We start from the raw sequence: 26,531 nt of genomic DNA, 5'->3' as shown, positions 1-26,531 counted from the left end.
AGGGTATTTCATTTACAAACCAACATGTAATTGCATTCGTTACGTTGTTCGCAAGAAGGGCTATTTTATTGAAGTGGAAAGTTACCTCTGCTCCTACACTAATTCAATGGTTTTCCCAGGTAATATTATGTCTTAGTTTGGAAAAAATCAGAAGTAGAACTTTTGATCCCCGATTTGATTTTGAGAGAAGGTGGGGCTCTTTTGCCAAATATTATCATTTAATTTGAATTAATTTATATGGTTTCCTTCCAATTTTATGTTATAGAAATGTGATTTGGTAGTTGTTGTTTTATTTTTCTTCTTTTTTATATATAAATGACTGTAAGATGTATTGCTCCAGGAGTTGGTTCTTAATGGGTTTTTTTCTTTTTTTTTGTTTTGTAGTTAGTGGAGTTTTCTCCAGTCAGTCGGGGTTCTCTTCTTCCCTTCTTTTTCTTATATATATTTTTTCTCATTAACATATATAAGTTCTGTTTTCTTCAGCTTTATTAATTATATATATTCTAATTTGCTGAACTTCTGCATTTTATAGCTGTAGAAGATTAAAAAGATTTTAAAAATGAAATGATAATGAAGATACAGAGATCTACATTGGTGCTGCTTCATGCACCCGTGTTGAGCTCATCAATTTCATCAACTTTACATCCAATGTCCACCCTGCCCTTAAATTCACTTGTTATTCTCCATAAATGTTCCTGACCTGCTGAGTTCCTCCAGCAAATTGTGGGTTTGCTCTGGATTTCCAGCAAATGCTGAATCTATGTTAACTAGAACTTGCAAGATTTTGTCAGTGCTCAGCATCTTCAACAAACCCTCTCTTGGCAAAGACACAGCACTGCACCACAGAAACTTCCTCTTCTGACAAAACTACGGTGCTTACACCTTAAACACATCCCACATTCACAAAACCAGCATGCTTACACCTCAAACACATCTCCTGTTCATAAAACCACAGTGCTGACACCTCAAACACATCTCCTGTTCACAAAACCACCATGCTTACACCTCAAACACATCTCCTGTTCACAAAACCACAGTGCTGACACCTCGAAAACTTCCCCTTTTTGACAAAGTGCCAGTTTTCCTATAAAATCAGTCGCCTCTCCAGCCCAAACCACATTCAACACATCCACCCCTAACCAAGCCAGAGAGAGCTCCGTGTCAACACTGGGTAAGTGAAGAGCAGTGTGGAGCAAGGTATTACACCTCTCAAACCGGGGTTTCAGACCAGGTGAAAGAGGAGAGAGCATGGTGGGGTCATAGTTATTAAACATCAATTTACCAACTTCCTCCCTCAGTAGGTGACGTGGCTTTTAATTTCACTCATTCAAGGCAGTGATCATTTGACTAAAGCAATCAAGGGAGTTTATATATGGAACTCGTGTAAAATATCAGGCAAACAGGGCGGGTGGGCTGAATGGTCACTCCTGCTGTGATCACAGTTTCCCTCAGCTTAGGAGGGGTGTGGAGGGCAGAGAACCCGGAGTTTAAACCTGCAGTGGCACAGAGCAGCTCAAGTTCAAGCACAGCGCAAGAGGTGAGTTCTCAGCCGCTCAGGAAACACTACCAGAGACAGGGGTCCCCTGAGCTTTAATGCACCACAGGAGACAACGATCCCTTGAGATGCATTTGCAAGGGCTCTCAGGGACAGGAAATTATCTGCTGACACAGCCAAAAAGCCCACGTTCCTGGAATGTTTTGGAATGTTTCAAGGCAGCAGGTAAAACAAGGCTTCTTTGGTGAAGTAAGAAGGGTTATGAAGCCGAAAGGAGACAAAACCCTTCATGAATATAAAGGAAGCACAGAATTAGGTGAGCTAATGGGGCTATGAAATGACCTTGGCAACTGGAAAATGCTAAAGCATTTTGTACATATATTAGTAACAAGAGGGTACTTTAGATTCACAAGACCACAATGGAGGAGAGTTCATACAACAGACTTCGCAGTTGCTGGAAATCCAGAGTAACACACACAAAATGCTGGAGGAACTCAGCAGGTCAGGCATTAACTATGGAGATGAATGATACCTTTCATCAGGGCAGTTGGGGAGTTATGCATGCAGCCAGATTCCTTAGAGGTCCTTGATGCAGACTTTGCATTTGTTTTCATCACGGGGTTCAACAGTGACGATAGCAAGATAAGCAAGGGATATGTTGATATTGTCGAGAACATCAATATCAAGAAGTAAGAAATCAACCAATCCCCAGGATACGATATGAGAGAGGCAAGAAAGAAGATGACTGAGGGCTGACAGAAATCTTTGTGTCCTCTTTAGCCACAGGCAAGTTCCCAAAGGGTTGGAGACTAGCAGGTGTTATTCCTTAGTTTAAGAAGGAGAACAGGGACAAACTATGATATTTTAGTTTAGTAAGCCTTACACTAGTGGTAGGGAAATTATTGTAAAAGATAGTTTGCATCAGGATTTCAATGCATTTGGAAAAGCAGAGGCAAATTAGAGTTGATCAGCATAATCTTGTGAGGGAAAGGTCATGACTCACGAATTTAATTAAGTTATTTTAAGGAAGTGATGAAAATGTCTGATACGATTACAACAGTGGCTATAATACACAGAGATTTTATTAAGACCTTTGGCACAGTCTCTCATGAAGGATAAGATTAACGATTAGAAAAAGATTTCCTTTGGGTATCACATGTACATTGAAACATAGTGTAAAATGCATTGTTTCTGCCAAATCTGCCCAGCAAAGATTGTGATGGAGCACCTGCAAGTGTTGTCATGCTTCTGGTGCCAACATAACATGTGCACCAGTCATTAACCCTCGTTCCTTTGGAATGATGGAGGAATGTGGAGCAACCAGAGGAAACCCCACATTGTTACAGGGAGAACATCCAAACTCCCTACAAGCTGCAGTGAGCATTGCACCTCAATCAGTGATCGGTCATTATCGACCGTGGTGACTTGTCTGATTCAATTCAAAATTGGCTTGCCCACAGAAGACAGAGGGTAGTGTTGGATGAGCCTTATTCTGATGAGAGGTCTGAGATCTCAGGATCTGTACTGGGATGCTGGTGTCTGTCATACACATAAATGATCTGGATGAAGATGTGGTAGGATGGGTGAGTAACTTGCTAGATGACACAAAGTTTTGTTCTGTTGTAGATTGCATAAGATTGGCAAAGGATACAGCAGGGTATAGATTAGTTGTAAATGTCATTTCAAATGTTATTAGAAACAGGGATGGTGCCGGAGGATTGGTGTATTTCTCATGTGGTTCCATTGTTTAAGAAGGGTGCTAAGCGTAAACCTAGCAAAGATCAGCCTGTGAGTTTGACGTCAGTGGTGGGTAAATTGATGGAAAGTATTCTTAGAGATGGTGTATATAATTATCTGGATAGACAGGGTCTGATTAGGAACAATCAACATGGATTTGTGCGTGGAAGGTCATGTTTGACAAATCTTATTGAATTTTTTGATGAGGTTACTAGGAAAGTTGATGGGGGTAATGCGGTGGATGTTGTCTATATGGACTTCAGTAAGGCCTTTGACAAGGTTCTACATGGAAGGTTAGTTAGGAAGGTTCAATTGTTAGGCATTAATATCGAAGGAGTAAAATGGATTCAGCAGTGGCTGGATGGGAGATGCTAGAGAGTAGTGGTGGATAACTGTTTGTCAGATTGGAGGCAGCTGACTAGCGGTGTGCCTGAGGGATCTGTACCGGGTCCAATGTTGTTTGTCATCTACATTAATGATCTGGATGATGGTGTGATAAATTGGATCAGTAAGTATGCAGATGATACTAAGATAGGTGGCGTTGTGGATAATGAAGTAGGTTTTCAAAGCTTGCACAGAGATTTAGGCCAGTTAGAAGAGTGGGCTGAAAGATGGCAGATGGAGTTTAATGCTGAAAAATGTGAGGTGCTACATTTTGGTAGGACTAATCAAAATAGGACATACATGGTAAATGGTAGGACTTTGAAGAATGCTGTAGAACAGAGGGATCTAGGAATAATGGTGCATAGTTCCCTTAAGGTGGGATCTCATGTGGATAGGGTGGTGAAGAAAGCTTTTGGTATGTTGGCCTTTATAAATCAGAGCATTGAGTATAGGAGTTGGGATGTAATGTTGAAATTGCATAAGGCATTGGTGAGGCCAAACTTGGAGTATTGTGTACAGTTCTGGTCACCGAATTGTAGGAAAGATGTCAATAAAATTGGGAAAGTACAGAGGAGGTTTACTAAAATGTTGCCTGGATTTCAGTTACAGAGAAAGGATGAACAAGTTGGGTCTTTATTCTTTGGAATGTAGAAGTTTGAGGGGGGACTTGATAGAGGTGTTTAAAATTATGAAGGGGATTGACAGAGTTGACGTGGATAGGCTTTTTCCATTGATAGTGGGGGAAATTCAAACAAGAGGACATGAGTTGAGAGTTAAAGGGCAAAAGTTTAGGGGTAACATGGGGGGGAACTTCTTTACTCAGAGAGTTGTGGCTGTGTGGAACGAGATTCCAGCAGAAGTGGTTGAGGCAAGTTCGATATTGTTGTTTAAAGTTAAATTGGATAGATATATGGACAGAAAGGGAATGGAGGGTAATGGACCAAATGCAGGTCAGTGGGACTAGGTGAGAGTAGGAGTTCAGCATGGACTAGAAGGGCCGACGCGGCCTGTTTCCGTGCTGTAATTTTTATATGGTTATATGGTTAGATCTGGGCAAAGAAGTGGAAGATGGAGTTTAGTGTGGACAAGTGTGAAGTGTTGCATTCTGGGAGATCCAAAGGGAGAGGACACAGTGTTGATGAACAGAGGGATATTGGGGTCCAGGTACACGACTCCCTGAGAGCAGCCGCACAGGTTGATATGACAGTAAAGAAGGAATGTGGAACTATTATTATTATTCATTATTAGAAGCACAGTGTTCAAGAGCCTGGAAGCTACTACATGTTATAGCTTTATAAAAATCCATTTAGGCCAATTTTGAAGTATTGTGTTCAGTTCTCGTTGCCTCATATTAGAAGGGTGTGAAAGCTTTGGAGACAGTGTAGAAGAGTTTTACCTGGAATGTTGCCTGGATCAGAGGGTATGTGCTATAACTAGAGGTTGAACAAACTTGCCTTCTTTTCTCTGGAGCAGGAGGTGCTGAAGTGAGAGCTGATAAGATTATGAGAGGCATAGGTAGAACAGACAGATAGTATATTTACCCCAGGGTTGAAATGTCTGATACCAGACAGCACGTATTTAACGTGAGAGGGGGTATGTTTAAAGGAGTTGCGAGGGGCAAGTCTGAGAGTGGTGGGTGCCTAGAATGTGCTGCCTGGGATGGAGGCACAGCCAGAAATATCGAAGATTTTGAGGTGATGTTTACATAGGCATATGGTTCTGAGGAAAATGGAAGGATATGGACATCCTGTAGGCAGAAGAGAATAGTTTAGTTAGCCATTTGATTACTAATTTAATTAATGTAATTGATTAATTGATTTGGCACAACAGTGTGGGTTGAAGGGCCTGATTTGAGGATTGTGCTCTCTAAGGCTTGGGAAGCTGCAATTGCACAGTGACTGTGATTATCAGAGCCAGAAGGGAACTCAAGAGGGCACTTGGGGAAATAGAAGGGGGTCATGAAAAGTCCTGAGTTCAAGAGGATAACAGATTTTACAGATGCGTCAAGAGCAAGAGGATAACTAGGGAGAAGATAGAACCACTCAACGGTAAAGGAGGGAACCAGTGCTTCGAGACTGTGAATATGAGCAATTTGTGACAGTGCTTACCAAGTAGAAATATGTGGAGGAGAGCGAGATCTGAATGGAGCATCTTAAAGTGATGGGGTATTTTATGATTAGGAAAGAAGTAGCATTAAGCCTTTTGAAAAACATTAAAGTGGATAAGTCCCCAGGGCCTGATGAGATAAACACCAGGTTACTGAGAAAGAGAAAAGAGAGATGAGATTGCTGGGCCTCCACCAAGATCTTTGTATCTTTGCTAGCCACAGGTGTGTGTTGAATGACTTGTGGTTAGCTAATGTTGTTCAAGAAGGGAAATAGAGATAATTCTGGAAATTTTAAACCAGTGAGTCTCATGTCAGTGGTAGGGAAAGTAATGGAGACAATTCTTAGAGAGAGGATTTATGAGCTTTTGAGGAAACAAGGGCTAATTATACACAGTGAACACAGCTTTGTGTGGGTTAGGTTAGGGTGACCAATCTGATTTTGAGAAAGAGATGAAGGTGATTGATAAAGATAGAGTAGTGGGTGGTGTATACAAAGATTTAACATGGCTTTTGGCAAAGTCCCTCACAGTAGCTACGTTCAGAGAAATGGAATGCGTGGGATTCACTCCCACCTAGCTGGATGGATCCAATTTCAGTTTGCCGATAGAAAACGGGACAGTGGTGGATAGGTCTGACTCTGGATAGAGGTACATGGTTAGTGGTGTTCCACAGGGATCCAAAGAACATTACAGCTTAGTACAGGCTCTTTGGCACATGAAATTGCTCCAACCTTTTAACTTACTCTAAGATCATTCTAACCCTCCATTTTCTATCATCTACGTGCGCCTATCCAAGAGTTCTTAATTGCCCCGAATGTATCAGAATGTGAGGCAGAAAGGATTAGAGTAAGTAGGAGTCATGGCGGACTGAAGGCCTGACCTCTACTGTACTGCTCTGTATTCTACACAGGAGAGAGGGTTACTTAGGAGGCAGGTTTCTCTGACTGAGATCTGCACTGGTGATGGCCCCAAGGATTAGTGCTGAGACCTCTGTTCTTTGTGATATTGTGCATATAAATGACCTGGATGACAATGAAAATGTAGAGGTTGCATCTGCTGGAAGAACACAGCATGTCAAGCAGCATCTGCATAAAGAGAACTGTCAGTGTTTCAGTTCAAAGCCCTGCAGGTTTATGCTAAAAGCGTACATGGTCTGATTGGTAAGTGTGCAGACAATACAAAAATTTGTGGAATCAACGATACTTAAGAGGCTATCAAATGATACAGCGGGACATAGATCAGATGGAAAAGTGGGTGGTGAAACGGCAGACAAGGTGAGGTGATACATTTTGTGTAGGAGAGGAAAAGGCATTTGTTGTTTAACTTTAAGCACATGCAGGAAGGTAAACAATCTAAAAAATCAATGAATCTGTGGAGGACAGGACCTTTGAATTTTCAAGCCAAAACTCTGCATTGGGACTGAGATTGAAGAGGGGAGACAATCAGTGTAAGGAGGAGAGGGAGAGTGGTGAGACAGGGATCAGAAAGAACTGGTATTCTAAGAAGGGGTGACAGACTGACAGGCAAATTGATCCAGGTAGGGATGGGTGGAGGTGGGACACTGGCAAGTGGATGCTTGGTGCAGGGAGACAAAGGCAGATGAAAGCTGGTGAGGGCATTCAAAGGTAAAGGTGAAGACAGATAGGAGGGTGATAAACAGGATTATTGGTTGTTTGTCAGTCTTTGTTATTTACAGTTTTATTTATAAATCTTTTCGTATTTCTTTGTTTTTCTGTAAATGCCTGCAAGAAAATAAGTATCAAGGTAAAATATGGTGATATATATCTATTTTGATAATAAATTTATTTTGACCTTGACAAGAAGATAGATTGTTAAGGCCTGACCAGCTGTATTCTAGGCTGTTATTAAAGATTAGATTAGCTTCTTTTGTCACATGTACATCAAATCATACAGTGTGTTGCTTCCAACAAATAAAGTCAGCAAGGATTGTGCTGGGATTTTGGCACATTGGCCTTCATAAATTGAGTATTGAGTACTGGAGTTGGGATGTTTTGTTGAAGTTGGAGTATTGGTGCAGTTTTGGCCACCTATCTAAAGGAAAAATGTAAGCAAGGTTGAAAGAATACAGAGAAAATTTACAAGTAGGTTGCTGGTTGTGGAGGACCTGATTTATAAGAAAAGTTTGAGTAGATTAGGATTTCATTGCTTGGAATGTAGAAGATTGAGAGGAGATTTGATTGAGGTATACAAAATTATCAGGGGTGTAGATAGGGTAAATGCAAGCTGGCATTTGCCACTGAGGTTGGGTGGGACTACAACTAGAGGTCATGGTTAAGGGTGAAAGGTGAAAAGTCAAAGGGAACATGAGTGGAAACTTCTCTACTCAGAGGGTGGTGAAACGAGCTGCCAGCAGAAGTGGTGCATGTGAGCTTGATTTCACCATTTAAGGGAAGTATGAATATGTACATGGGTGATAGGGGTATGGAGGGATATGGTCCCATTGCAGGCTGATGGAAGTAATTAATTTAAATGGGTTTTGGTATGCACTAGATGGGTTGAAGTGCCTATTTCGTGCTGTGCTTTTCTATGACTCCAAGACTCTAAATAACAGGCAGGATAGACAAAGGAAAGTCAGTGGATTTTGTGCACTTGGATTTTCCGAAGGCCTTAAACAAGGAGCTGAACATGAGACTGCTAAGCAAGGTAAGATTCCATGGTATTAAAGGAAAGCTACTAGCATGGATAGAGCATTGATTGATTGTCAGGAGGCAAAGAATGGGAATAAAGGGAGCCTTTTGGATTGGCTGCGGGTGTCGAGTGATGTTCCACATAGATCAGTTTTGGGACCATTTCCATTCACATTACTTGTCTATGATTTGGATGACAGAATTAATGCCAGACTTGGTGGCTGCGTTTGCAGATGATACAAAGATAGGTGGAGGATCAGCAGTGTGGAGAAAACAGGGTGTCTGCAGAAGGTCAGACATATAAGGAGAATGGGCACAGAAGAGGCAGCGGAAATATTTTGTCGGGAAGTATTATGGTCATGCACTTTGGGAGAAGGAATGATGGCCATGGAGGTCGTTGGGTATATTTAAAGGTTCAAAGGTTGAAAGGTTTAGAGGTTTATTTATCAATGTATACAAATCTGAAATTCTTCTTTTCAAGATAGCCACAAAGACAAGAAAGAAAAGAATGGCAACATGATCATCACCCCCAAACCCCTCCCCCCCCACACAAAAAAGAATGAAGATGGAACAGGCATATTAACCCACATAATCCTCCCCCCGCACAGAAAAAAAATAGGAAAGATCGGGCAAAGAACACAGAATATAAAGAAACTATAAGACTGAGAAAAACGACTACAGTCCAAGTCCATATCGAAAATGCCGAAAACATGGGAAATATTATCTGGGAACAGTGACAGGCCTTTTACTCTGTAGCCGCAGAGCAGTCCCACCCAGTGATCAAAAGGCAGTCTCCCTTCTCTCTCTTTAACCTCTTTAAAGCAGAGGTTAATAGGCTCTTCCGCTAAGGCCCCACCTCCCCCTCATACCCCATCTGTTACTTATTTTTATGCACACATTCTTTCTCTCACTCTCCTTTTTCTCCCTCTGTCCCTCTGAATATACCTCTTGCCCATCCTCTGGGTCCCCCCCTCGCCTCCTTGTCTTTCTTCCCGGACCTCCTGTCCCATGATCCTCTCGTATCCCTTTTGCCAATCACCTGTCCAGCTCTTGGCTCCATCACTCCCCCTCCTGTCTTCTCCTATCATTTTGGATCTCCCCCTCCCCCTCCAACTTTCAAATCCCTTACTCACTCTTCCTTCAGTTAGTCCTGACGAAGGGTCTCGGCCTGAAACGTCGACTGCACCTCTTCCTAGAGATGCTGCCTGGCCTGCTGCGTTCACCAGCAACTTTGATGTGTGTTGCTTGAATTTCCAGCATCTGCAGAATTCCTGTTGTTAATAGGCTCTTGATTAGTCAGGGCATCAAAAGTTACAAGGAGAAGGTAGGAGGAAGGGGTTGAGAGGGATAATAATTTAACAATGATGGAAAGGCGGAGCAGACTTGATGGGCCAAATAACCTAACCTTGCTCCCGCTTCCAGCTCCTATAATTAGAGCTCTGACTGATGAAGGCCAAACTGCCAAGCATTTTCTTCACTACCCTGTCTGATGTTAATTTCACTTTGAGGAAGATGTGTGCAGTGTGCATTGTCACATACCCAGTGACGAGTTAAAGAACCAGCAGAAATGGAAAACACTTTAGAGTCTGGTATTGCTATTAACTAATGGTATTTATTAGTAACTATGCAATACAGTAATATAAATGCAGATAAATCAAACAGGTTAGCAATGATTATATATAGAAGTGTATCAGTAAGTGTGGAAATATATGAAAACCAAGCTTCCTCAAGTCGAGGGGTAAATAGATAGTCTTACGATGATGAGTAAAGTTCAGTTCAGTCATGGTATTGAGCTGAGTAGTGATGGAGAGAGAGAGGGGGTGAGATTTGAGCTGACGCCGTCGATCTTCCCGTTGTCCTCCAAAATACTTTAGAAGTCATCGACTGTGACCACAACAAAGGGGACCGTTCTTCTGTGGTGGAATTATCAACCCAGGCGATGGTTGGACACACAAATAACTCCCCACCGGTCACGCCCTTTTCACACTGCGAGAGCCATTGATCGATCCGCCTGATCGATCCTCCAAAACCCACCTCTTCTGTGGGCACAACAAAGCTCATTCAGTGTCCAAAACCATGTGTCTGTCCATTTATCATCTGACCTCCTATTTATCTCACCATGCCGAATACTAGCTGTCCATCAACCAGCTCCTCCCCTCTCTCTCTGTAAGAATACAGAAGCTGAAACCCGTGTCCTTGTAAAAATGTAAACATGCTGCAGAAAACCCATAACATCATCCAAAGCTGTCTTCATCTCTCTCTCTCTCTTAAAAACAAGATGTCGGTGTTAAATAACTCTCTCTCTCTCTTTTCAAAAGCACAGTTCATAGGGGTAATTCAGGACCCTGTCACAGTACGCTGCTAGAGCTGTCTGTTTTGTAACACAACCCAGAGCCCATCTATTCACAGTGAAAGTCCGAGCCTGATCTGACTTCTCAAAATCCAATCCCACCTTCTGTGGATTGAACAACATTTGCCATTCCCTGAACCACTTACTTAGCTGATCAAGGCTTTATTACCTGGCATTTTTACAGTATGAACTTAAATCTCGAAGGTGTAGGATGTTTGCGATGTGCCATGTACGGGCCAAGTCAAGGTAGCGGGGTCTGGGTCCGAGAGTGAGGAATGAACCAATATTTGACCGTCGCTGGAGAGGACTTGGAGAAAATTCAAAGCAGCAGAACCAAGGTGAGGTATAGTCGAGATGGCAGGGTGTGGACCCGAGAATGAGGAGCAAGCCAATGTTTGACCAATTTATGTGCCAGGCTAGATTGAAAGGTCAGAATGTTGGGACGAGGGTGAGGGACGGGCTTGTGTTGAGCTCACTGCTCGTGGGGTTTACTTGTCCACACTGAACTGTGGTTGTGGTCTGCAACTAATGGGCTTCTGGATTAGCTGTTAGAAACCATAGAAACCATAGAATCTACAGCACAGAAACAGGCCCTTTGGCCCTTCTTGGCTGTGCCGAACCATTTTCTGCCTAGTCCCACTGACCTGCACACGGACCATATCCCTCCATACACTTCCCATCCATGTATCTGTTCAATTTATTCTTAAATGTTGAAAAAGAACCCGCATTTACCACCTCATCTGGCAGCTCATTCCATACTCCCACCACTCTCTGTGTGAAGAAGCCCCCACTAATGTTCCCTTTAAACTTTTCCCCCCTCACCCTTAACCCATGTCCTCTGGTTTATTTCTCCCCTTGCCTCAGTGGGAAAAGCCTGCTTGCATTCACTCTATCTATACCCATCATAATTTTATATACCTCTATCAAATCTCCCCTCATTCTTCTACACTCCAGGGAATAAAGTCCTAACCTATTCAACCTTTCTCTGTAACTCAGTTTCTCAAGTCCCGGCAACATCCTTGTAAACCTTCTCTGCACTCTTTCAACCTTATTTATATCCTTCCTGTAATTTGGTGACCAAAACTGAACACAATACTCCAGATTCGGCCTCACCAATGCCTTATACAACCTCATCATAACATTCCAGCTCTTATACTCAATACTTTGATTAATAAAGGCCAATGTACCAAAAGCTCTCTTTACGACCCTATCTACCTGTGACGACACTTTTAGAGAATTTTGTATCCGTATTCCCAGATCCCTCTGTTCCACTGCACTCCTCAGTGCCTTACCATTAACCCTGTATGTTCTACGTTGGTTTGTCCTTCCAACGTGCAATACCTCACACTTGTCAGTATTAAACTCCATCTGCCATTTTTCAGCCCAGTTTTCCAGCTGGTCCAAGTCCCTCTGCAGGCTCTGAAAACCTTCCTCACTGTCTACTACACCTCCAATCTTTGTATCATCAGCAAACTTGCTGATCCTATTTACCACATTATCATCCAGATCATTGATATAGATGACAAATAACAATGGACCCAGCACTGATCCTTGTGGCACACCACTAGTCACAGGCCTCCACTCAGAGAAGCAATTCTCTACCACCACTCTCTGGCTTCTTCCATCGAGCCAATGTCTAATCCAATTTACCACCTCTCCATGTATACCTAGCGACTGAATTTTCCTAACTAACCACCCATGCGGGACCTTGTCAAAGGCCTTACTGAAGTCCATGTAGACAATATCCACTGCCTTCCCTTCATCCACTTTCCTGGTAACCTCCTCGAAAAACTCCAATAGATTGGTCAAACATGACCTACCACGCACAAAGCCATGTTGACTGTCCCTAATAAGTCCCTGTCTATCCAAATGCTTGTAGATTCTGTCTCTTCGTACTCCCTCCAATAACTTACCTACTACTGACGTTAAACTCACCGGCCTATAATTTCCCGGATTACTTTTTGATCCTTTTTTAAACAACGGAACAACATGAGCCACTCTTCAATCCTCCGGCACTTCACCCATAGACAGCGACATTTTAAATATTTCTGCCAGGGCCCCTGCAATTTCAACACTGGTCTCCTTCAAGGTCCAGGGAACACTCTGTCAGGTCCCAGGGATTTATCCACTTTAATTTTCCTCAAGACAGCAAGCACCTCCTCCTTTTCAATCTGTACAGTTTCCATGATCTCACTACTTGATTCCCTCAATTCCATAGACTTCATGCCAGTTTCCTTAGTAAATACAGATGCAAAAAACCTATTTAAGATCTCCCCCACTTCCTTTGGTTCCGCACATAGCCAACCACTCTGATCTTCAAGAGGACCAATTTTATCCCTTACAATCCTTTTGCTCTTAATATACTTGTAAAAGCTCTTTGGATTATCCTTCACTTTGACTGCCAAGGCAACCTCGTGTCTCTTTTAGCCCTCCTGATTTCTTTCTTAAGTATTTTCTTGCACTTCTTATACTCCTCAAGCACCTGATTTACTCCCTATTTCCTATACATTTCATACAACTCCCTCTTCTTCTTTATCAGAGTTGCAATATCCCTCGAGAACCAAGGTTCCTTATTCCTATTCAATTTGCCTTTAATCCTGACAGGAAGATACAAACTCTGCACTCTCAAAATTTCCCCTTTGAAGGCTTCCCACCTACCAATCACATCTTTGCCAGAGAACAACCTGTCCCATTCTACGCTTTTTAGATCCTTTCTCATTTCTTCAAATTTGGCCTTCTTCCAGATCAGAACCTCAACCCTAGGACCAGATCTATCCTTGTCCATGATCAAATTGAAACTAATGGTGTTATGATCACTGGAACCAAAGTACTCCCCTACACAGACTTCCGTCACTTGCCCTAATTCGTTTCCTAACAGGAGATCCAATATTGCATCCCCTCTAGTTGGTCCCTCTATATATTGATTTAGAAAACTTTCCTGAACACATTTTACTAACTCTAATCCATCTAGACCCCTAACAGTATGGGAGTCCCAATCAATGTCTGGAAAATTAAAATCCCCTACCAACACAACTTTATGTTTCCTGCAGTTGCCTGCTATCTCTCTGCAGATTTGCTCTTCCAAGTCTCATTGACTATTGGCTGGTCTGTAATACAATCCCACTAATGTGGCCATACCTTTCCTGTTTCTCAGCTCCTCCCATAAGGACTCAGTAGACAAGCCCTCTAATCTGTCCTGCCTGAGCACTGCTGTAATATTTTCTCTAACAAGCAATGCTACTCCCTCACCTTTCATTCCTCTGCCTCGATCACATCTGAAACATCGGAACCCTGGAATATTAAGCTGCCAGTCCTGCCCCTCCTGTAGCCAAGTTTCACTAATTGCTATGACATCATAATTCCACGTGTCAATCCACGCCCTCAACTCATCCGCCTTCCCCTCAATACTCCTAGCATTGAAATATATACACCTCAGAAGATTTTTACCACCACTCACAACCTTTCTATCAGCGGATTTGCTTAAACTTTCAAGATCATTTATTTTCACCCCAGCCACATTGTCAGCTCTGGCACTCTGGTTCCCATCCCCCTGCAAATCTAGTTTAAAGCCTCCCCAATAGCACTAACAAACCTCCCTGAAAGGATATTGGTCCCCCTGTAGTTCAAGTGTAACCCGTCTCTCTTGTACAGGTCCCACCTGCCCCAGAAGAGGTCCCAATGATCCTGAAATCGGAAACCCTGCCCCCTACACCAGTTCCTCAGCCACTTGTTCCTCCTCCAGAGCATCCTATTCCTACCCTCACTGGCACCTAGCACAGGTAGCAATCCTGAGATTACCACCCTTGAGGTCCTGCTTTTCAACTTCCTACCAAGCTCTCTATACTCACTCTCCAGGACCTCCTCACTCTTCCTTGCTATGTCATTGGTACCAATGTGCACCACGACATCTGGCTGGTCACCCTCCCACTTCAGAATGTCATGCAATCGATCAGAGACATCCTTGACCCTGGCACCTGGGAGGCAACAAACCATCCTGGATTCTCTGTCACGACCACAGAACCTCCTATCTGCACCTCTAGCTATCGAATTCCCTATCACTACCACTCTCCTCTTCTTCCATCCTCCCTTCTGCACTGCAGAGCCAGACTCAGTGCCAGAGATCCAGCTACTGCAGCCTGTCCCAGGTAAGTCATCCCCCCCAACAGTATCCAATGCGATATACTTGTTATTGAGGGGAATGGCCACAGGGGAACCCTGCTCTGCCTGCCCTTTCCTCTTCCCTCGCCTGACAGTGACCCAATTTCCTGTCCTCTGCTCCTTTGGCGTAACTACCTCCCTGTAGCTACGATCTATAATCTCCTCATTACTGTTACTGGTGTCATGGCTGTAGGTTCACTTTCATGAACTTCAGTTCTGAATGTTATTTGCTTTTGTTGTTAGCATGATTTATTTTTTTTTCTGCACATTGGATGTCTGATGGTCTTTTTGTAATGGGTTCTGTTGGGTTTCTTTGTTTTGTGGCTGCCTGTAAGGAGACGAATTTCATGGTTGCATATAGTATACATACTTTGAACTTTGAGGTTGAGGGAGCTAGGGTTTGAATTTACTTAGAGATATGGTGCAGAAGAGGCCCTTCCAGCCCTTCCATTCACACAACTCCCAGCAACTCACTGATTTAACCCTCGCCAAATCCCAGGACAATTTACAGAGACCAATTAACTTACTAACTGGTACGTTTTTGGACTGTGGGAGGAAAGCAGAGCATCGGAAGAAAACCCATGCACCTATGAGAAGGAACATATAAACTTGCTCACAGAGGACACCAGTATTGAACACCTGAACCCAAAGGGGACCAATACCCTGGCGGGAAAGTTTAATAGAGCTGTTAGGGAGGGTTTAAACTAATTTGACAGGGGGATGGGAACCGGAATGACAGAGCGGAGGAAGGGGAAAACAGAAATAAATCTAAGATAGTGAGCAGTAAAGATGTCAGGAAAGACAGGCAGGTGATGGGGCAAATTTGTAGCCATTGGGATGAGTTGCAGTGCAATAAAGTTGCAGTGAAATCAAAGCGAAAAGTACCAAATACTGGATTAAGGTGTTGTACTTAAATGCACGCAGCATAAGGAATAAGGTGGATGATCTTGTCGTACAGCTACAGATTGGCAGGTATGATATTGTGGCCATCACTGAGACCTGGCTAAAGGATGCATGTCTCTGGGAGCTGAACGTCCAAGGATACACAGTGTATCGGAAGGATAGGAAGGTAGGCAGAGGGGGAGGCGTGGCTTTATTGGTAAGAAATGATATTACATCATTAGAAAGAGGTGATATAGGATCAGGTGCAGAATCTTTATGGGTTGAGTTAAGAAATTGCAGGGGTAAAAGGACCCTGATGGCAGTTATTTATAGGCCTTCAAACAGCTGCAGGGATGTGGACTACAAATTACAACTGGAAATAGAAAAGGCTTGTCAGAAGGGCAGTGTTATAATAATTGCGGTGGATTTTAACATGCGAGTGGATTGGGAAAATCAGGTCGGCACTGGATCTCAAGAGAGAGAATTTGTAGAATGTCTGCGAGATGGCTTTTCGAACAGCTTGTTGTTGGGCTCACTAGGGAATCGGCAGTACTGGATTGGGTATTGTGTAATGAACCAGAGGTGATTGGAGAGATTGAGGTGAAGGAACCCTTAGGAGGCAGTGATCATAACATGATTGAGTTCACTGTGAAATTAGAAAAAGAGAAGACGAAATCTGATGTGTCCTTTACTTCAGTGGAGTAAAGGAAATTACAGCGGCATGAGAGAGGAACTGGCCAAAGTTGACTGGAAAGGGACACTGGCGGGAAAGGCAGCAGAGCAGCAGTGGCTGGAGTTTATGCGAGAAATGAGGAATGTGGAAGACAGGTATATTCCAAAAAAGAAGAAATTTTCGAGTGGAAAAAGGATGCAACCGTGGTTGACAACAGAAGTCAAAGCCAAAGTTAAAGCAAAGGAGAGGGCTTACAAGGAAGCAAAAATTAGTGGGAAGACAGAGGATTGGGAAGTTTTTAAAACCTTACAAAAGAAAACCAAGAAGGTCATTAAGAGAGAAAAGATTAACTATGAAAGGAAGCTAACAAATAATATCAAAGAGGATACTAAAAGCTTTTTCAAGTATATAAAGAGTAAAAGACAGCTGAGAGTAGATATAGGACCGATAGAAAATGATGCTGGAGAAATTGTAATGAGAGATAAGGAGATGGCAGAGGAACTGAACGAGTATTTTGCATCAGTCTTCACTGAGGAATACATCAGCAGTATACCAGGCACTCAAGGGTGGCAGGGAAGAGAAGTGTGCGCAGTCACAATTACGACAGAGAAAGTACTCAGGAAGCTGAATAGTCTAAAGGTAGATAAATCTCCTGGACCAGATGGAATGCACCCTTGTGTTCTGAAGGAAGTAGCTGTGGAGATTGTGGAGGCATTAACGATGATCTTTCAAAAGTCGATAGGTTCTGGCATGGTTCCGGAAGACTGGAAGATTGCAAATGTCACTCCGCTATTTAAGAAGAGGGCAAGGAAGCAAAAAGGAAATTATAGACCTGTTAGCTTGACATCGGTGGTTGGGAAGTTGTTGGAGTCGATTGTCAAGGATGCGGTTACAGAGTACCTGGAGGCATATAACAAGATAGGCAGAACTCAGCATGGATTCCTTAAAGGAAAATCCTACCTGACAAACCTATTACAATTTTTTGAGGAAATTACCAGTAGGCTAGACAAAGGAGATGCAATGGATGCTGTATATTTAGATTCTCAGATGTCCTTTGACAAGGTGCCACACATGAGGCTACTTAACAAGATAAGAGCCCATGGAATTACAGGAAAGTTACATACGTGGACAGAGCGTTGGCTGATTGGCAGGAAACAGAGAGTGGGAATAAAGGGATCCTATTCTGGTTGGCTGCCGGATACCAGTGGTGTTCCACAGGGATCAGTGTTGGGGCCGCTTCTTTTTACATTGTACATCAACGATTTGGATTATGGAATTGATGGCTTTGTGGCTGAGTTTGCTGATGATACGAAGATAGGTGGAGGGGCCGGTAGTGCTGAGGAAACAGAGAGTCTGCAGAGAGACTTGGATAGATTGGAAGAATGGGCAGAGAAGTGGGAAATGAAGTACAATGTTGGAAAGTGTATGGTTATGCACTTTGGAGAAAAAATAAACAAGCAGACTATTATTTAAATGGGGAAAGAATTCAAAGTTCTGAGATGCAACGGGACTTGGGAGTCCTCGTACAGGATACCCTTAAAGTTAACCTCCAGGTTGAGTCAGTAGTGAAGAAGGAGAATGCAATGTTGGCATTCTTTTCTAGAGGAATAGAGTATAGGAGCAGGGATGTGATGTTGAGGCTCTATAAGGCGCTGGTGAGTCCTCAGTTGGAGTACTGTGGGTAGTTTTGGTCTCCTTATTTAAGAAAGGATGTGGTGACGTTGGAGAGGGTACAGAGAAGATTCACTGGAATGATTCCGGGAATGAGAGGGTTAACATATGAGGAACGTTTGTCCGCTCTTGGACTGTATTCCTTGGAGTTTAGAAGAATGAGGGGAGACCTCATAGAAACATTTCGAATGTTGAAAGGAATGGACAGAGTGGATGTGGCAAAGTTGTTTCCCATGATGGGGGAGTCTAGTACGAGAGGGCATGACTTAAGGATTGAAGGGCGCCCATTCAGAACAGAAATGCGAAGAAATTTTTTTAGTCAGAGAGTGGTGAATCTATGGACTTTGTTGCCACGGGCAGCAGTGGAGGCCAAGTCATTGGGTGTATTTAAGGCAGAGATTGATAGGTACCTGAGTAGCCAGGGCATCAAAGGTTATGGTGAGAAGGCGGGGGAGTGGGACTAAATGGGAGAATGGATCAGCTCATGATAAAATGGCGGAGCAGACTCGATGGGCCGAACGGCCTACTTCTGCTCCTTTGTTTTATGGTCGTATGGAACTCTGAACTCTGATGCCCAGAGCTGTAATAGTATCACGCTAACTGCTATGATAGCATAGCTTTTCTCTTTGGAACAAAGGAAGATAAGAGGTTACATAATGGAGATGTACAAGATAATAAGGGGCATTAATAGAGTGGTTAGCCAGACATTTTTTCCCTGGGTGGCCGTGGCTGTTACAGGAGGGCATAATTTTTAAGTGAATGGAGGGAAGTATTGGGGGATGTCAGAGGCAGATTCTTTTCCACACAGTGGTTTCTGCATGAAATACACTGCCGGGGTGATGGTAGAGGCTAAAACATTAGGGACATTTAAGAGACTCAGCTTGTGTGGTTTCAGAGCTGTGTGTCAGACATGGCTATAAGCAGCACTGGGAACCCACAGGGGGCTGTTTTGACTCCCTTCCTGTTTACCCTGTATACCTCAGACTTTAGATACGACGCTGAGTCATGTCATCTGCAGAAATTCTCTGATGACTCAGCAATAGTTGGGTGTATAAAGGGAGGATGGAAGGACGAATACAGGGCCCTGGTGAAGGACTTTATCAAATAGTGCACGCTGAATCATCTGCAGTTCAACATCAGTAAGACAAAGGAGGTGGTGAAGGACTTTAGGAAGGCTAAGCCTGCACAGCTCCCTGTTACAATTGGTAGTGAGGACATGAAGGTGGTGAAGACCTACAAGTACCTGGGGGTGCACCCGGATGACAGACTTGAGTGGAGCACCAACACAGAGGTTGTGTGCAAGAAGGGCCAGAGTCACCTCTACTTCTTGAGGAGACTGAGGTCCTTTGGCGTATACAGGCCTATTCTTCACATGTTCTACTGGATTGGTGTCATCAGTACAATCTTCAATGAGGTGGAGTGCTGGAGCAATCATATTATCACAGCAGATGCCAACAGGCTCAATAAACTGATTAGAAAAGCTGGCTCTGTTATAGGAGTCAAACCGGACACACCGGAGGCTGTGGTGGAATAAAGGACACTACGGAAAATCCTGGCAATTCTGGACGATGTTTCTCACTCTCTGCATGCCACCTTGGCTCAATAGAGGAGCACTGTTAGTTTCAGACTAAGACAACTGCACTGCTCCAAAGAGCATGATATGAGGCCATTCTTACCCTCGGCCATTGGGCTCTATAATGAGTCAACCTAAAGCCAGGGAAGTGATGACCCCTGCTGTTAGAATGTTTGAGGTAACTTATTTTTTATTCCTTCTTGCTCCTCTTCTAATATTTGTATCTGTGCACTTGTAATGCTACCGTGACACAGTAATTTCCTTTGGGATCAATAAAGTATCTACCTATCTATCAAAGACAGAAGCTGATAACTTGCAAGGTGTTGGAAGAACTGAGGGATATTGGAGTCAGTGCAGGGATGTGGGCTGGTCACTCATGATCTTGCTGAACCATGCAGCAAGCAAGAAGGGCTGAATGGCCTATCCTGCTCCTCATTGTAGTCTCACCCACTGCTGCCCTCTTGTTACCCCTCCCCAACACTCCTCCCATGTCACCCATCCTCCTCTCTAAGCCACACTCTTCTCTCACCCTCCCCTCCTACCCAAAGTCAACACCCACACACCCACCTACCTCAACTTCCCACCCACCCTCCTTTCCTAGGAGGGAAGAGTTAGACTGATGGAAAGGTTGGCATAATATTGTAGGCCAAAGGGCCATATTGTTCTGTACTATTCTATGTTCTATGTTCAAACTGATTAAATTCCAAGGAAAAAAAATTAAGAAATTAACTTCAGAAAGAGATGAGAAGCTGATAGGTTCCCCTGTCTCTGCAATCCCATCCTCTCCACTCACAATCCTCCATCAAGCTCCACAACACTCCCGCTGTGAGCTCCTGCCACAGCCTCCCTATTCGACAAACCTGGGACCCAGTACCCAATCTGCCATCCCAACACTGACTCCAGTCTTGGTATCCAGAGTTGCAGAGTCATAGATAAGTATTCCTCACTCTAGGACCTAGGCCCCATCGCATCCATATGCTCTGGACTGCCACCACTTTTCAGACTGTACCCGATCTTTCCCAATCAGCCAGTCATTTAGATCATTCCAACCTCAGGACTTACCTTGCTCTAGGTTCAGGTGTACAGGCCTCAAATCTGCCTCGCCTCCATTCACCCCAACGTTGCCTCACCTCCAACATGCTTTGAATCTCCCTTGCCTTGATTCGACCACCTTGCACCAGCACCTACTTATCTGACCCAGGACTCAGTCATGGTATCGTTCACTTCGAGCCTCATCTCTGCCTTGCCTTCACTCACCTTGGCACTCGACTCTGCCTCACCTTCACCATTGTTTACAGTGATTGTTTACCATATATTTTACCAGAAAAAGTGTTATAAAGTACTCAGATTAATTCTTTGCTTTCTTTGCCGATGGTAAGTAGTGCCATCTTAAACCATAACCCATTTCCACACTGGGGAAAATTTTCTTGCTATCCACTTGATCTAGTTTCTTATCAACTTGTACATCTCGATCAAGTCACCTCTCTTCCTCTTTCTCTTCATAGAGTAAAGCCATAGCTCACTCAACCAATCCACGAAAGACTTCCCTCCCAGCCCAGGCAGCATCCTGGTAAATAACCTGTGCACTCTCTCTGAAGCTTCCACATCTTTCCGACAATAAGGTGACCAGAACTGAAGTGTGGTCTAATCAGGGTTTTTTAGAGCTGCAGCACCAACTCATGGCTTGTCAACTCAATTTCATGACCAATGGCCAACACACTATTTGCCTTCTTAATCAACCCAGCAACTTTGGATGCCAACTCCACAACCCATTGGCCACAAGCATCTGAGACCAGCCTCAACAGTCTTATTGGTGCCAAATCCTCAGTGAAGGGTGAAGTCTGCAAATAGCCAGGCAGAGATTCAGTGTTACAGAATGTGGATGTTGAGAAGAATGGCACGGCAGCTCAGCAAGTTGGTTGGGTCAATATCGGACACTGTAAATTGTTCGTATGAAACCTGCAGGGTAAAATCTGAAGGCAGTTAGAGTAACACAGATGGAAACGGCCCCTTTGAGCCCAACTTGTTGATAGAATATAAGCAGAAAATAAATAGGCTAAGTATAAGGTTAATGTAAATGATTAGTTAATGTTTGTGATGTTATTGGCCTGCTGAATGGCCTGTTCCAATGTTGTATCTCACTTTTTCTATGAAGTTAATATGTAGGTGTCACTTGCTGCATCAAGAAACCCAATGAGCTGAATGGCTCTCCCCTCCCCAACATCAAATATTCCAAAATTATCCCCTGTATGTCAGCAAACCATCAAATTGCCAGGAATGAATACAATGTAAGAAACCAAAGGTGGCAACGAGCTGTGAGCTGTTGAATTTCACCTCTCTCCTTTGCCTCTGCAAACAGTCCAACCCACAAAATGAGCTGGTGGGTAATTTGGTGGGGTCCCCAGTCACCAGGACATCCCAACACCCTTCCAGTGGATATCAGGAGGATGTAGATTACTCCTGTCTGTGAGTCGCTCTGTCATTTGGAGGAGGGAGGGAGAGATGCCACATAACTGACCCCCGTAACGTCCTGTGTTTACTACAACTATTTCCCTTGCAGGAGAAGAGGAGGGTCACCATGGCTGAGGAATCTAAAACGGTTGCTACTATAAGCAAGGCCTTGAGGAGTGTTACCAAAGCATCAGATGTCAGGGAGGACAATGCTTTGATGTTGCAGCCATACAGTAACTGGGAAGAGTTCCTGATGCCTGGCCCACTCTCTATTGCCATATTAGGGGAGATTATATTCATTTCTGCAGGAGAGGACTTTGCAATTGACAAGATTGTGCCCAAGGAAGGGTTCAAGTACATGAAGTATCCCAAATCATTCCGTGCCTCTTTAGTGCAAGTGAGCAACGAGGGCTGGCGGGCTTTTCAGGAAGCCCACAAGAACATGGATCAAATCCGGCTTCTCGCTGTGAACATCCCCATTGACATGAGGGATGTCGTGAAGTTCCTCATGCAGAAAGATCCAAAGGTCACTGAAGCTTTCCTACCGATTCCTCTGAACAGCATCAAATCCACTGCAGGTAAATGCTTGACACTGTGCAAAGCTGTGGAGGAGAAGTTTACTGGGGTCATCCATCTCATCAATGAACTATTGGAGGCCTGTACAAGCTCGAAAGGAGTGTATGAGCAACAATTACATAAAATAAAAGTCGAAAAGGAACTGACTGAAATGAAGGAGAAAGCAGCAAGAGAGTCAAAAAAAATTCTTAATGAGTACCACGAAAGAATGAAAAAACAATTGAATGATGCAAAGGAAGATTACAAATCCAGCATGGATTCCATACCAGTTGGCTGGACTGCTGTGGGAATGTCAATGACAGAAACATTTGTCAATGGTATCAGTTCATTAGTCAGTCTAGGATTTGTCAAGTCACTGTTCTCTGGAATTAGCAATATTGTAACAGCTGCAGGCAGTCCCAAATCCAGCACCAATGTTAAAGTCATTGAGAATAATATCATTTATAAAGGAGAGACCCTTCAGGTTTCTGTACAACTGCTTTTTCCCTTCCGGACCCAGGATAAGAAAATTGACTTGAAGAAACTGAACAGTGAGGATGGAACAAAAGTATTAAGCTTGTGTAAACAGAACTTGGAGAAATTGCAGAAAGAGGCAGGAAATGGAGGGGATTGCCCTGAGAAGGATACAGCCCTGAAGATCTGTAAATCAGGAATTGGAATATGTGAGGAGTTGCAAACCTTACAGAAGCCTGGACCATCTGATGAAGTGGCAATGGCCAGTCTAGCTGACAAAATAAAAAATCTGATAAAGGAGACAATCGAATTCACCTCACACTGCAAGGCAAAGGCAGGGACCATGGGTGTAACAGCCACTCCACCACACATGTCTCGAGCTGCCTCAGGAGGGGGTCCCAGTGGTTTACAGACAGCCAGTCTCAATGCCAGAATCAAAGTGGAACAGTCTTCAGCACAGCTACGAGCTGCACAGGAGATGTATGAGAGAAGCTTTGAGAATATAAAGAAGAATAATGAAGAACTGCAAGGGATCCTGGTAACTCTGAAGAGCTGTAAAATTCAGGAAATAGATTTTGATAAAACTGTGGAGATGCTTCTGAAGGGATTGGATGCACTGGGCCGTGTGAAAGAACAATGGGGTAAGATGGTTCTCTTCTTCACCATGATGTCAAACCTGATCGAATGCTCCCTGAACCCATCACTTCATAAATTCATACAGTACAGTGAAGCGGCTTCCTCTGGCTATTCACAAAACCAGCTGATCCAGGACATGTTGTACACAGAGGTCTCTCAAGCCACTAATATTGCAAGCCTTGTGCACATGATCGCTGAATCATACGTGCAGGTCTCCACCCATCATCTGATGGACCGGGTCAACAGCTTGGGGAAGTTAATGGGCCTCGACCCAAATCGAGATGGAAATAAATTTGAGGAGGAGCGGATGAAGTTTGGATCGGACTGTGAGGAAGCAGGAAAAGCCATTGAAGATCTTGTAAAGGAGAACAAAGCAAAGTATGAAAAGCGTGTACAGGCGAGAATTGACAGAATCCGATACAATGTGAATGTCTTGCTACCCCCTGCTGCACCAGAAGAAATGAAAGAAATTGAAGATGCCGTGCAAGGAGGCGTTCGAGCAGCAATGATGGAAATGACAGAGGAAAATATGAATGATTTTGTCTAATGACATCACGCTATACACGCCATCTTTTCAACGCTTCCCAAACATCATCGCATCTTATTGATTGTGTCTTGCTTTGCTTTTAGTAAGAAGGGATTCCTCACCCCTGCTGAAGGAGGCAGGAGGTTCCACGGATAACAGCATCCTCCAATAATTCATAACAAGCGAGGACACTTGTTCCCCCATCCAAACAGACTCTAGATCCCGATTCCACCTTACCATGGGGATGTTAAACAGTTCTTAGGTTTCAAAAAGTTCAAAGTAAATTTATTATCTAAGTATATATATGTCTCCAAGCATTCCACAATAGAATAATAACCACAATAGAATGAATGAAAGATAGCACCAACTTGTAGGCCAGTCTGGTATGGGAGATAGTGGTTTGATGTTTTTTGGTGGGGTCCTGTTCCAGGGGTAAGTAAGAGGTTGCGTCAGAGAGCTGCCGTTTGGCCTCAGTGAGGTAGAGGCCCGTCCGCCAGACTACTATGGCACCACCTTTGCATCTGCAGATTATTTTGTGTTTACCTCTCCACTTCTTATTCTCTGGTGAGGACTGGCTCATGGACCACTGGTTTCTTCCTCCTGGTCAATAATCAGCTCCTTCATCTTGCTGACATTGAGTAAGAGGTTGTTATTGTGGCCCACTCAACCAGATTTTCAATCTCCCTCCTGTGAGATGACTCGTCACCACCTACAACAGTGGAGCTGTCAGTAAACTTGAATATGGCATTAGAGCTGTGCTGAGCCTCACATTCATAATTATACTATTCAGTCTTTCAAATACAGACATCCAATAGAGTCTGAGACAAGTTCCTGGAATGTACCACAGAGGTCTGCAAGATGTCAACTCTTTACATGTGGTGAAGAGATAAATAGACCGCAAATGGAAATGGAGGCACCAAGTAGGCATCCAGTCTATCCAGAGACCATATCAGTCAGTTGGTTAAATATTCACACATGGCTCAAGATATAAAATAACTATGATTCTTTCTGAACACCTCTTGAACTGAAAGAGTCACCTCCCTCTTTGTTCCTCAGGTTCAGGTTCAATTCCCTTCTGCATTTCAAACAGCGTTTAGAAGCAAACAGTATTTGCAAAGGCTACTTCTTTACTGAATTAACTTCTTGGCTTTAGCTTGGGACATGACCTTGCAAAATCTTATTTGTTGACGCTTATTGATCATTTTAAAGTCTGCAGTACAGAAATGTGCTCCTCTCCCCAGCTCGTACAAGGTGATGACGATGCCCATCTACAATCCTATTTCCTGCATTTGGCCATATCCCTCCAGTCCTTTCCAATCCAGGTACCTGTTCAAATGCCTTTTCAACATTGTAACAATATTTGCTTGTCCACTTCCTCTAAGTGCTCATTTTGTACAACCACAATGCTCAGGTCTCCTTTAAACCTACCCCCTCTCCTTAAAAACCAATGCACAGAAAGGAAAAGTCACTATCTGTACTCCTCTACAGCATCTCCAGAACAAGCACATCCTTCCTACAGTGAACACAATATTTCGGGTGTAGCCTAAACAATGTTTTACAAACTTGTAATGTCATGTTGCTGCCCTTGTAATCTATACCACCCCTGATGAAAGCAAGTATCACTTATGCCTTCTTCAGCAACCTGTCTACCTGTGCTGCCTCTTTCAAAGATCTATGGACATATAGCATACAAATCTTCTCATCATCTACACTCTCCAGAGCCCTACCATTAACTGTGTATTCTTTACACTTATTTTGTCTTCCAAAATGCATCACTTCACACATTGTCAAGTCTAACTTCCATTTCCCATTGCTCTGCCAAACTGTCCAGCTACTCAATATCATGCTATAGATTCAGACAATCTTCTGCAACATCACAAGTTTCAGAATCAAATTCAATTGTGGCCTTCAAAGGGGAATACATCAGGTCCATGAGAGAAAATAAGGACTGAGAATAATTTCTTTGCAGATACCCAACATAAACTGAGTGGGCCAACTTTTCTCATCCTGTGCCCTTGTCAATTGGACGATTCAGTAAAGACCCTGTGGTTCTGATTTAAGTAGATTACAGCAATGGAGGTGATCTTGGAGGATTGCTTTAATTGAGACCATGTCACCCCAGGGCCACCCCTTGTTTTAGATGAAGCTTTACTGTATTTTGCTTAAAATGATCCAGCATACGATATATCAATAGATTGCATCTGCCTTTCAA

General features: G+C 43.4%; 1 protein-coding gene across 1 annotated transcript; it reads left to right on the top strand.

Annotated features, from left to right (window-relative positions):
* The first annotated feature begins 1,132 nt into the window (after window positions 1-1,132).
* Window positions 1,133-26,531, top strand: LOC140202126 (uncharacterized). Its single transcript, XM_072266986.1, has 2 exons — window positions 1,133-1,171; window positions 22,238-26,531. Exon 2 carries the CDS (start codon window positions 22,256-22,258, stop codon window positions 24,338-24,340), a length of 2,085 nt encoding a protein of 694 aa, XP_072123087.1. The 5' UTR covers window positions 1,133-1,171; window positions 22,238-22,255; the 3' UTR covers window positions 24,341-26,531.

The sequence above is a fragment of the Mobula birostris genome, chromosome 8 (genome assembly GCF_030028105.1).
Source record: "Mobula birostris isolate sMobBir1 chromosome 8, sMobBir1.hap1, whole genome shotgun sequence".
NCBI classification, from domain to species: Eukaryota; Metazoa; Chordata; class Chondrichthyes; order Myliobatiformes; family Myliobatidae; genus Mobula; species Mobula birostris.
Note: the sequence above shows the minus strand (reverse complement) of the source record. Positions and strands in the feature narration are given on the sequence as shown.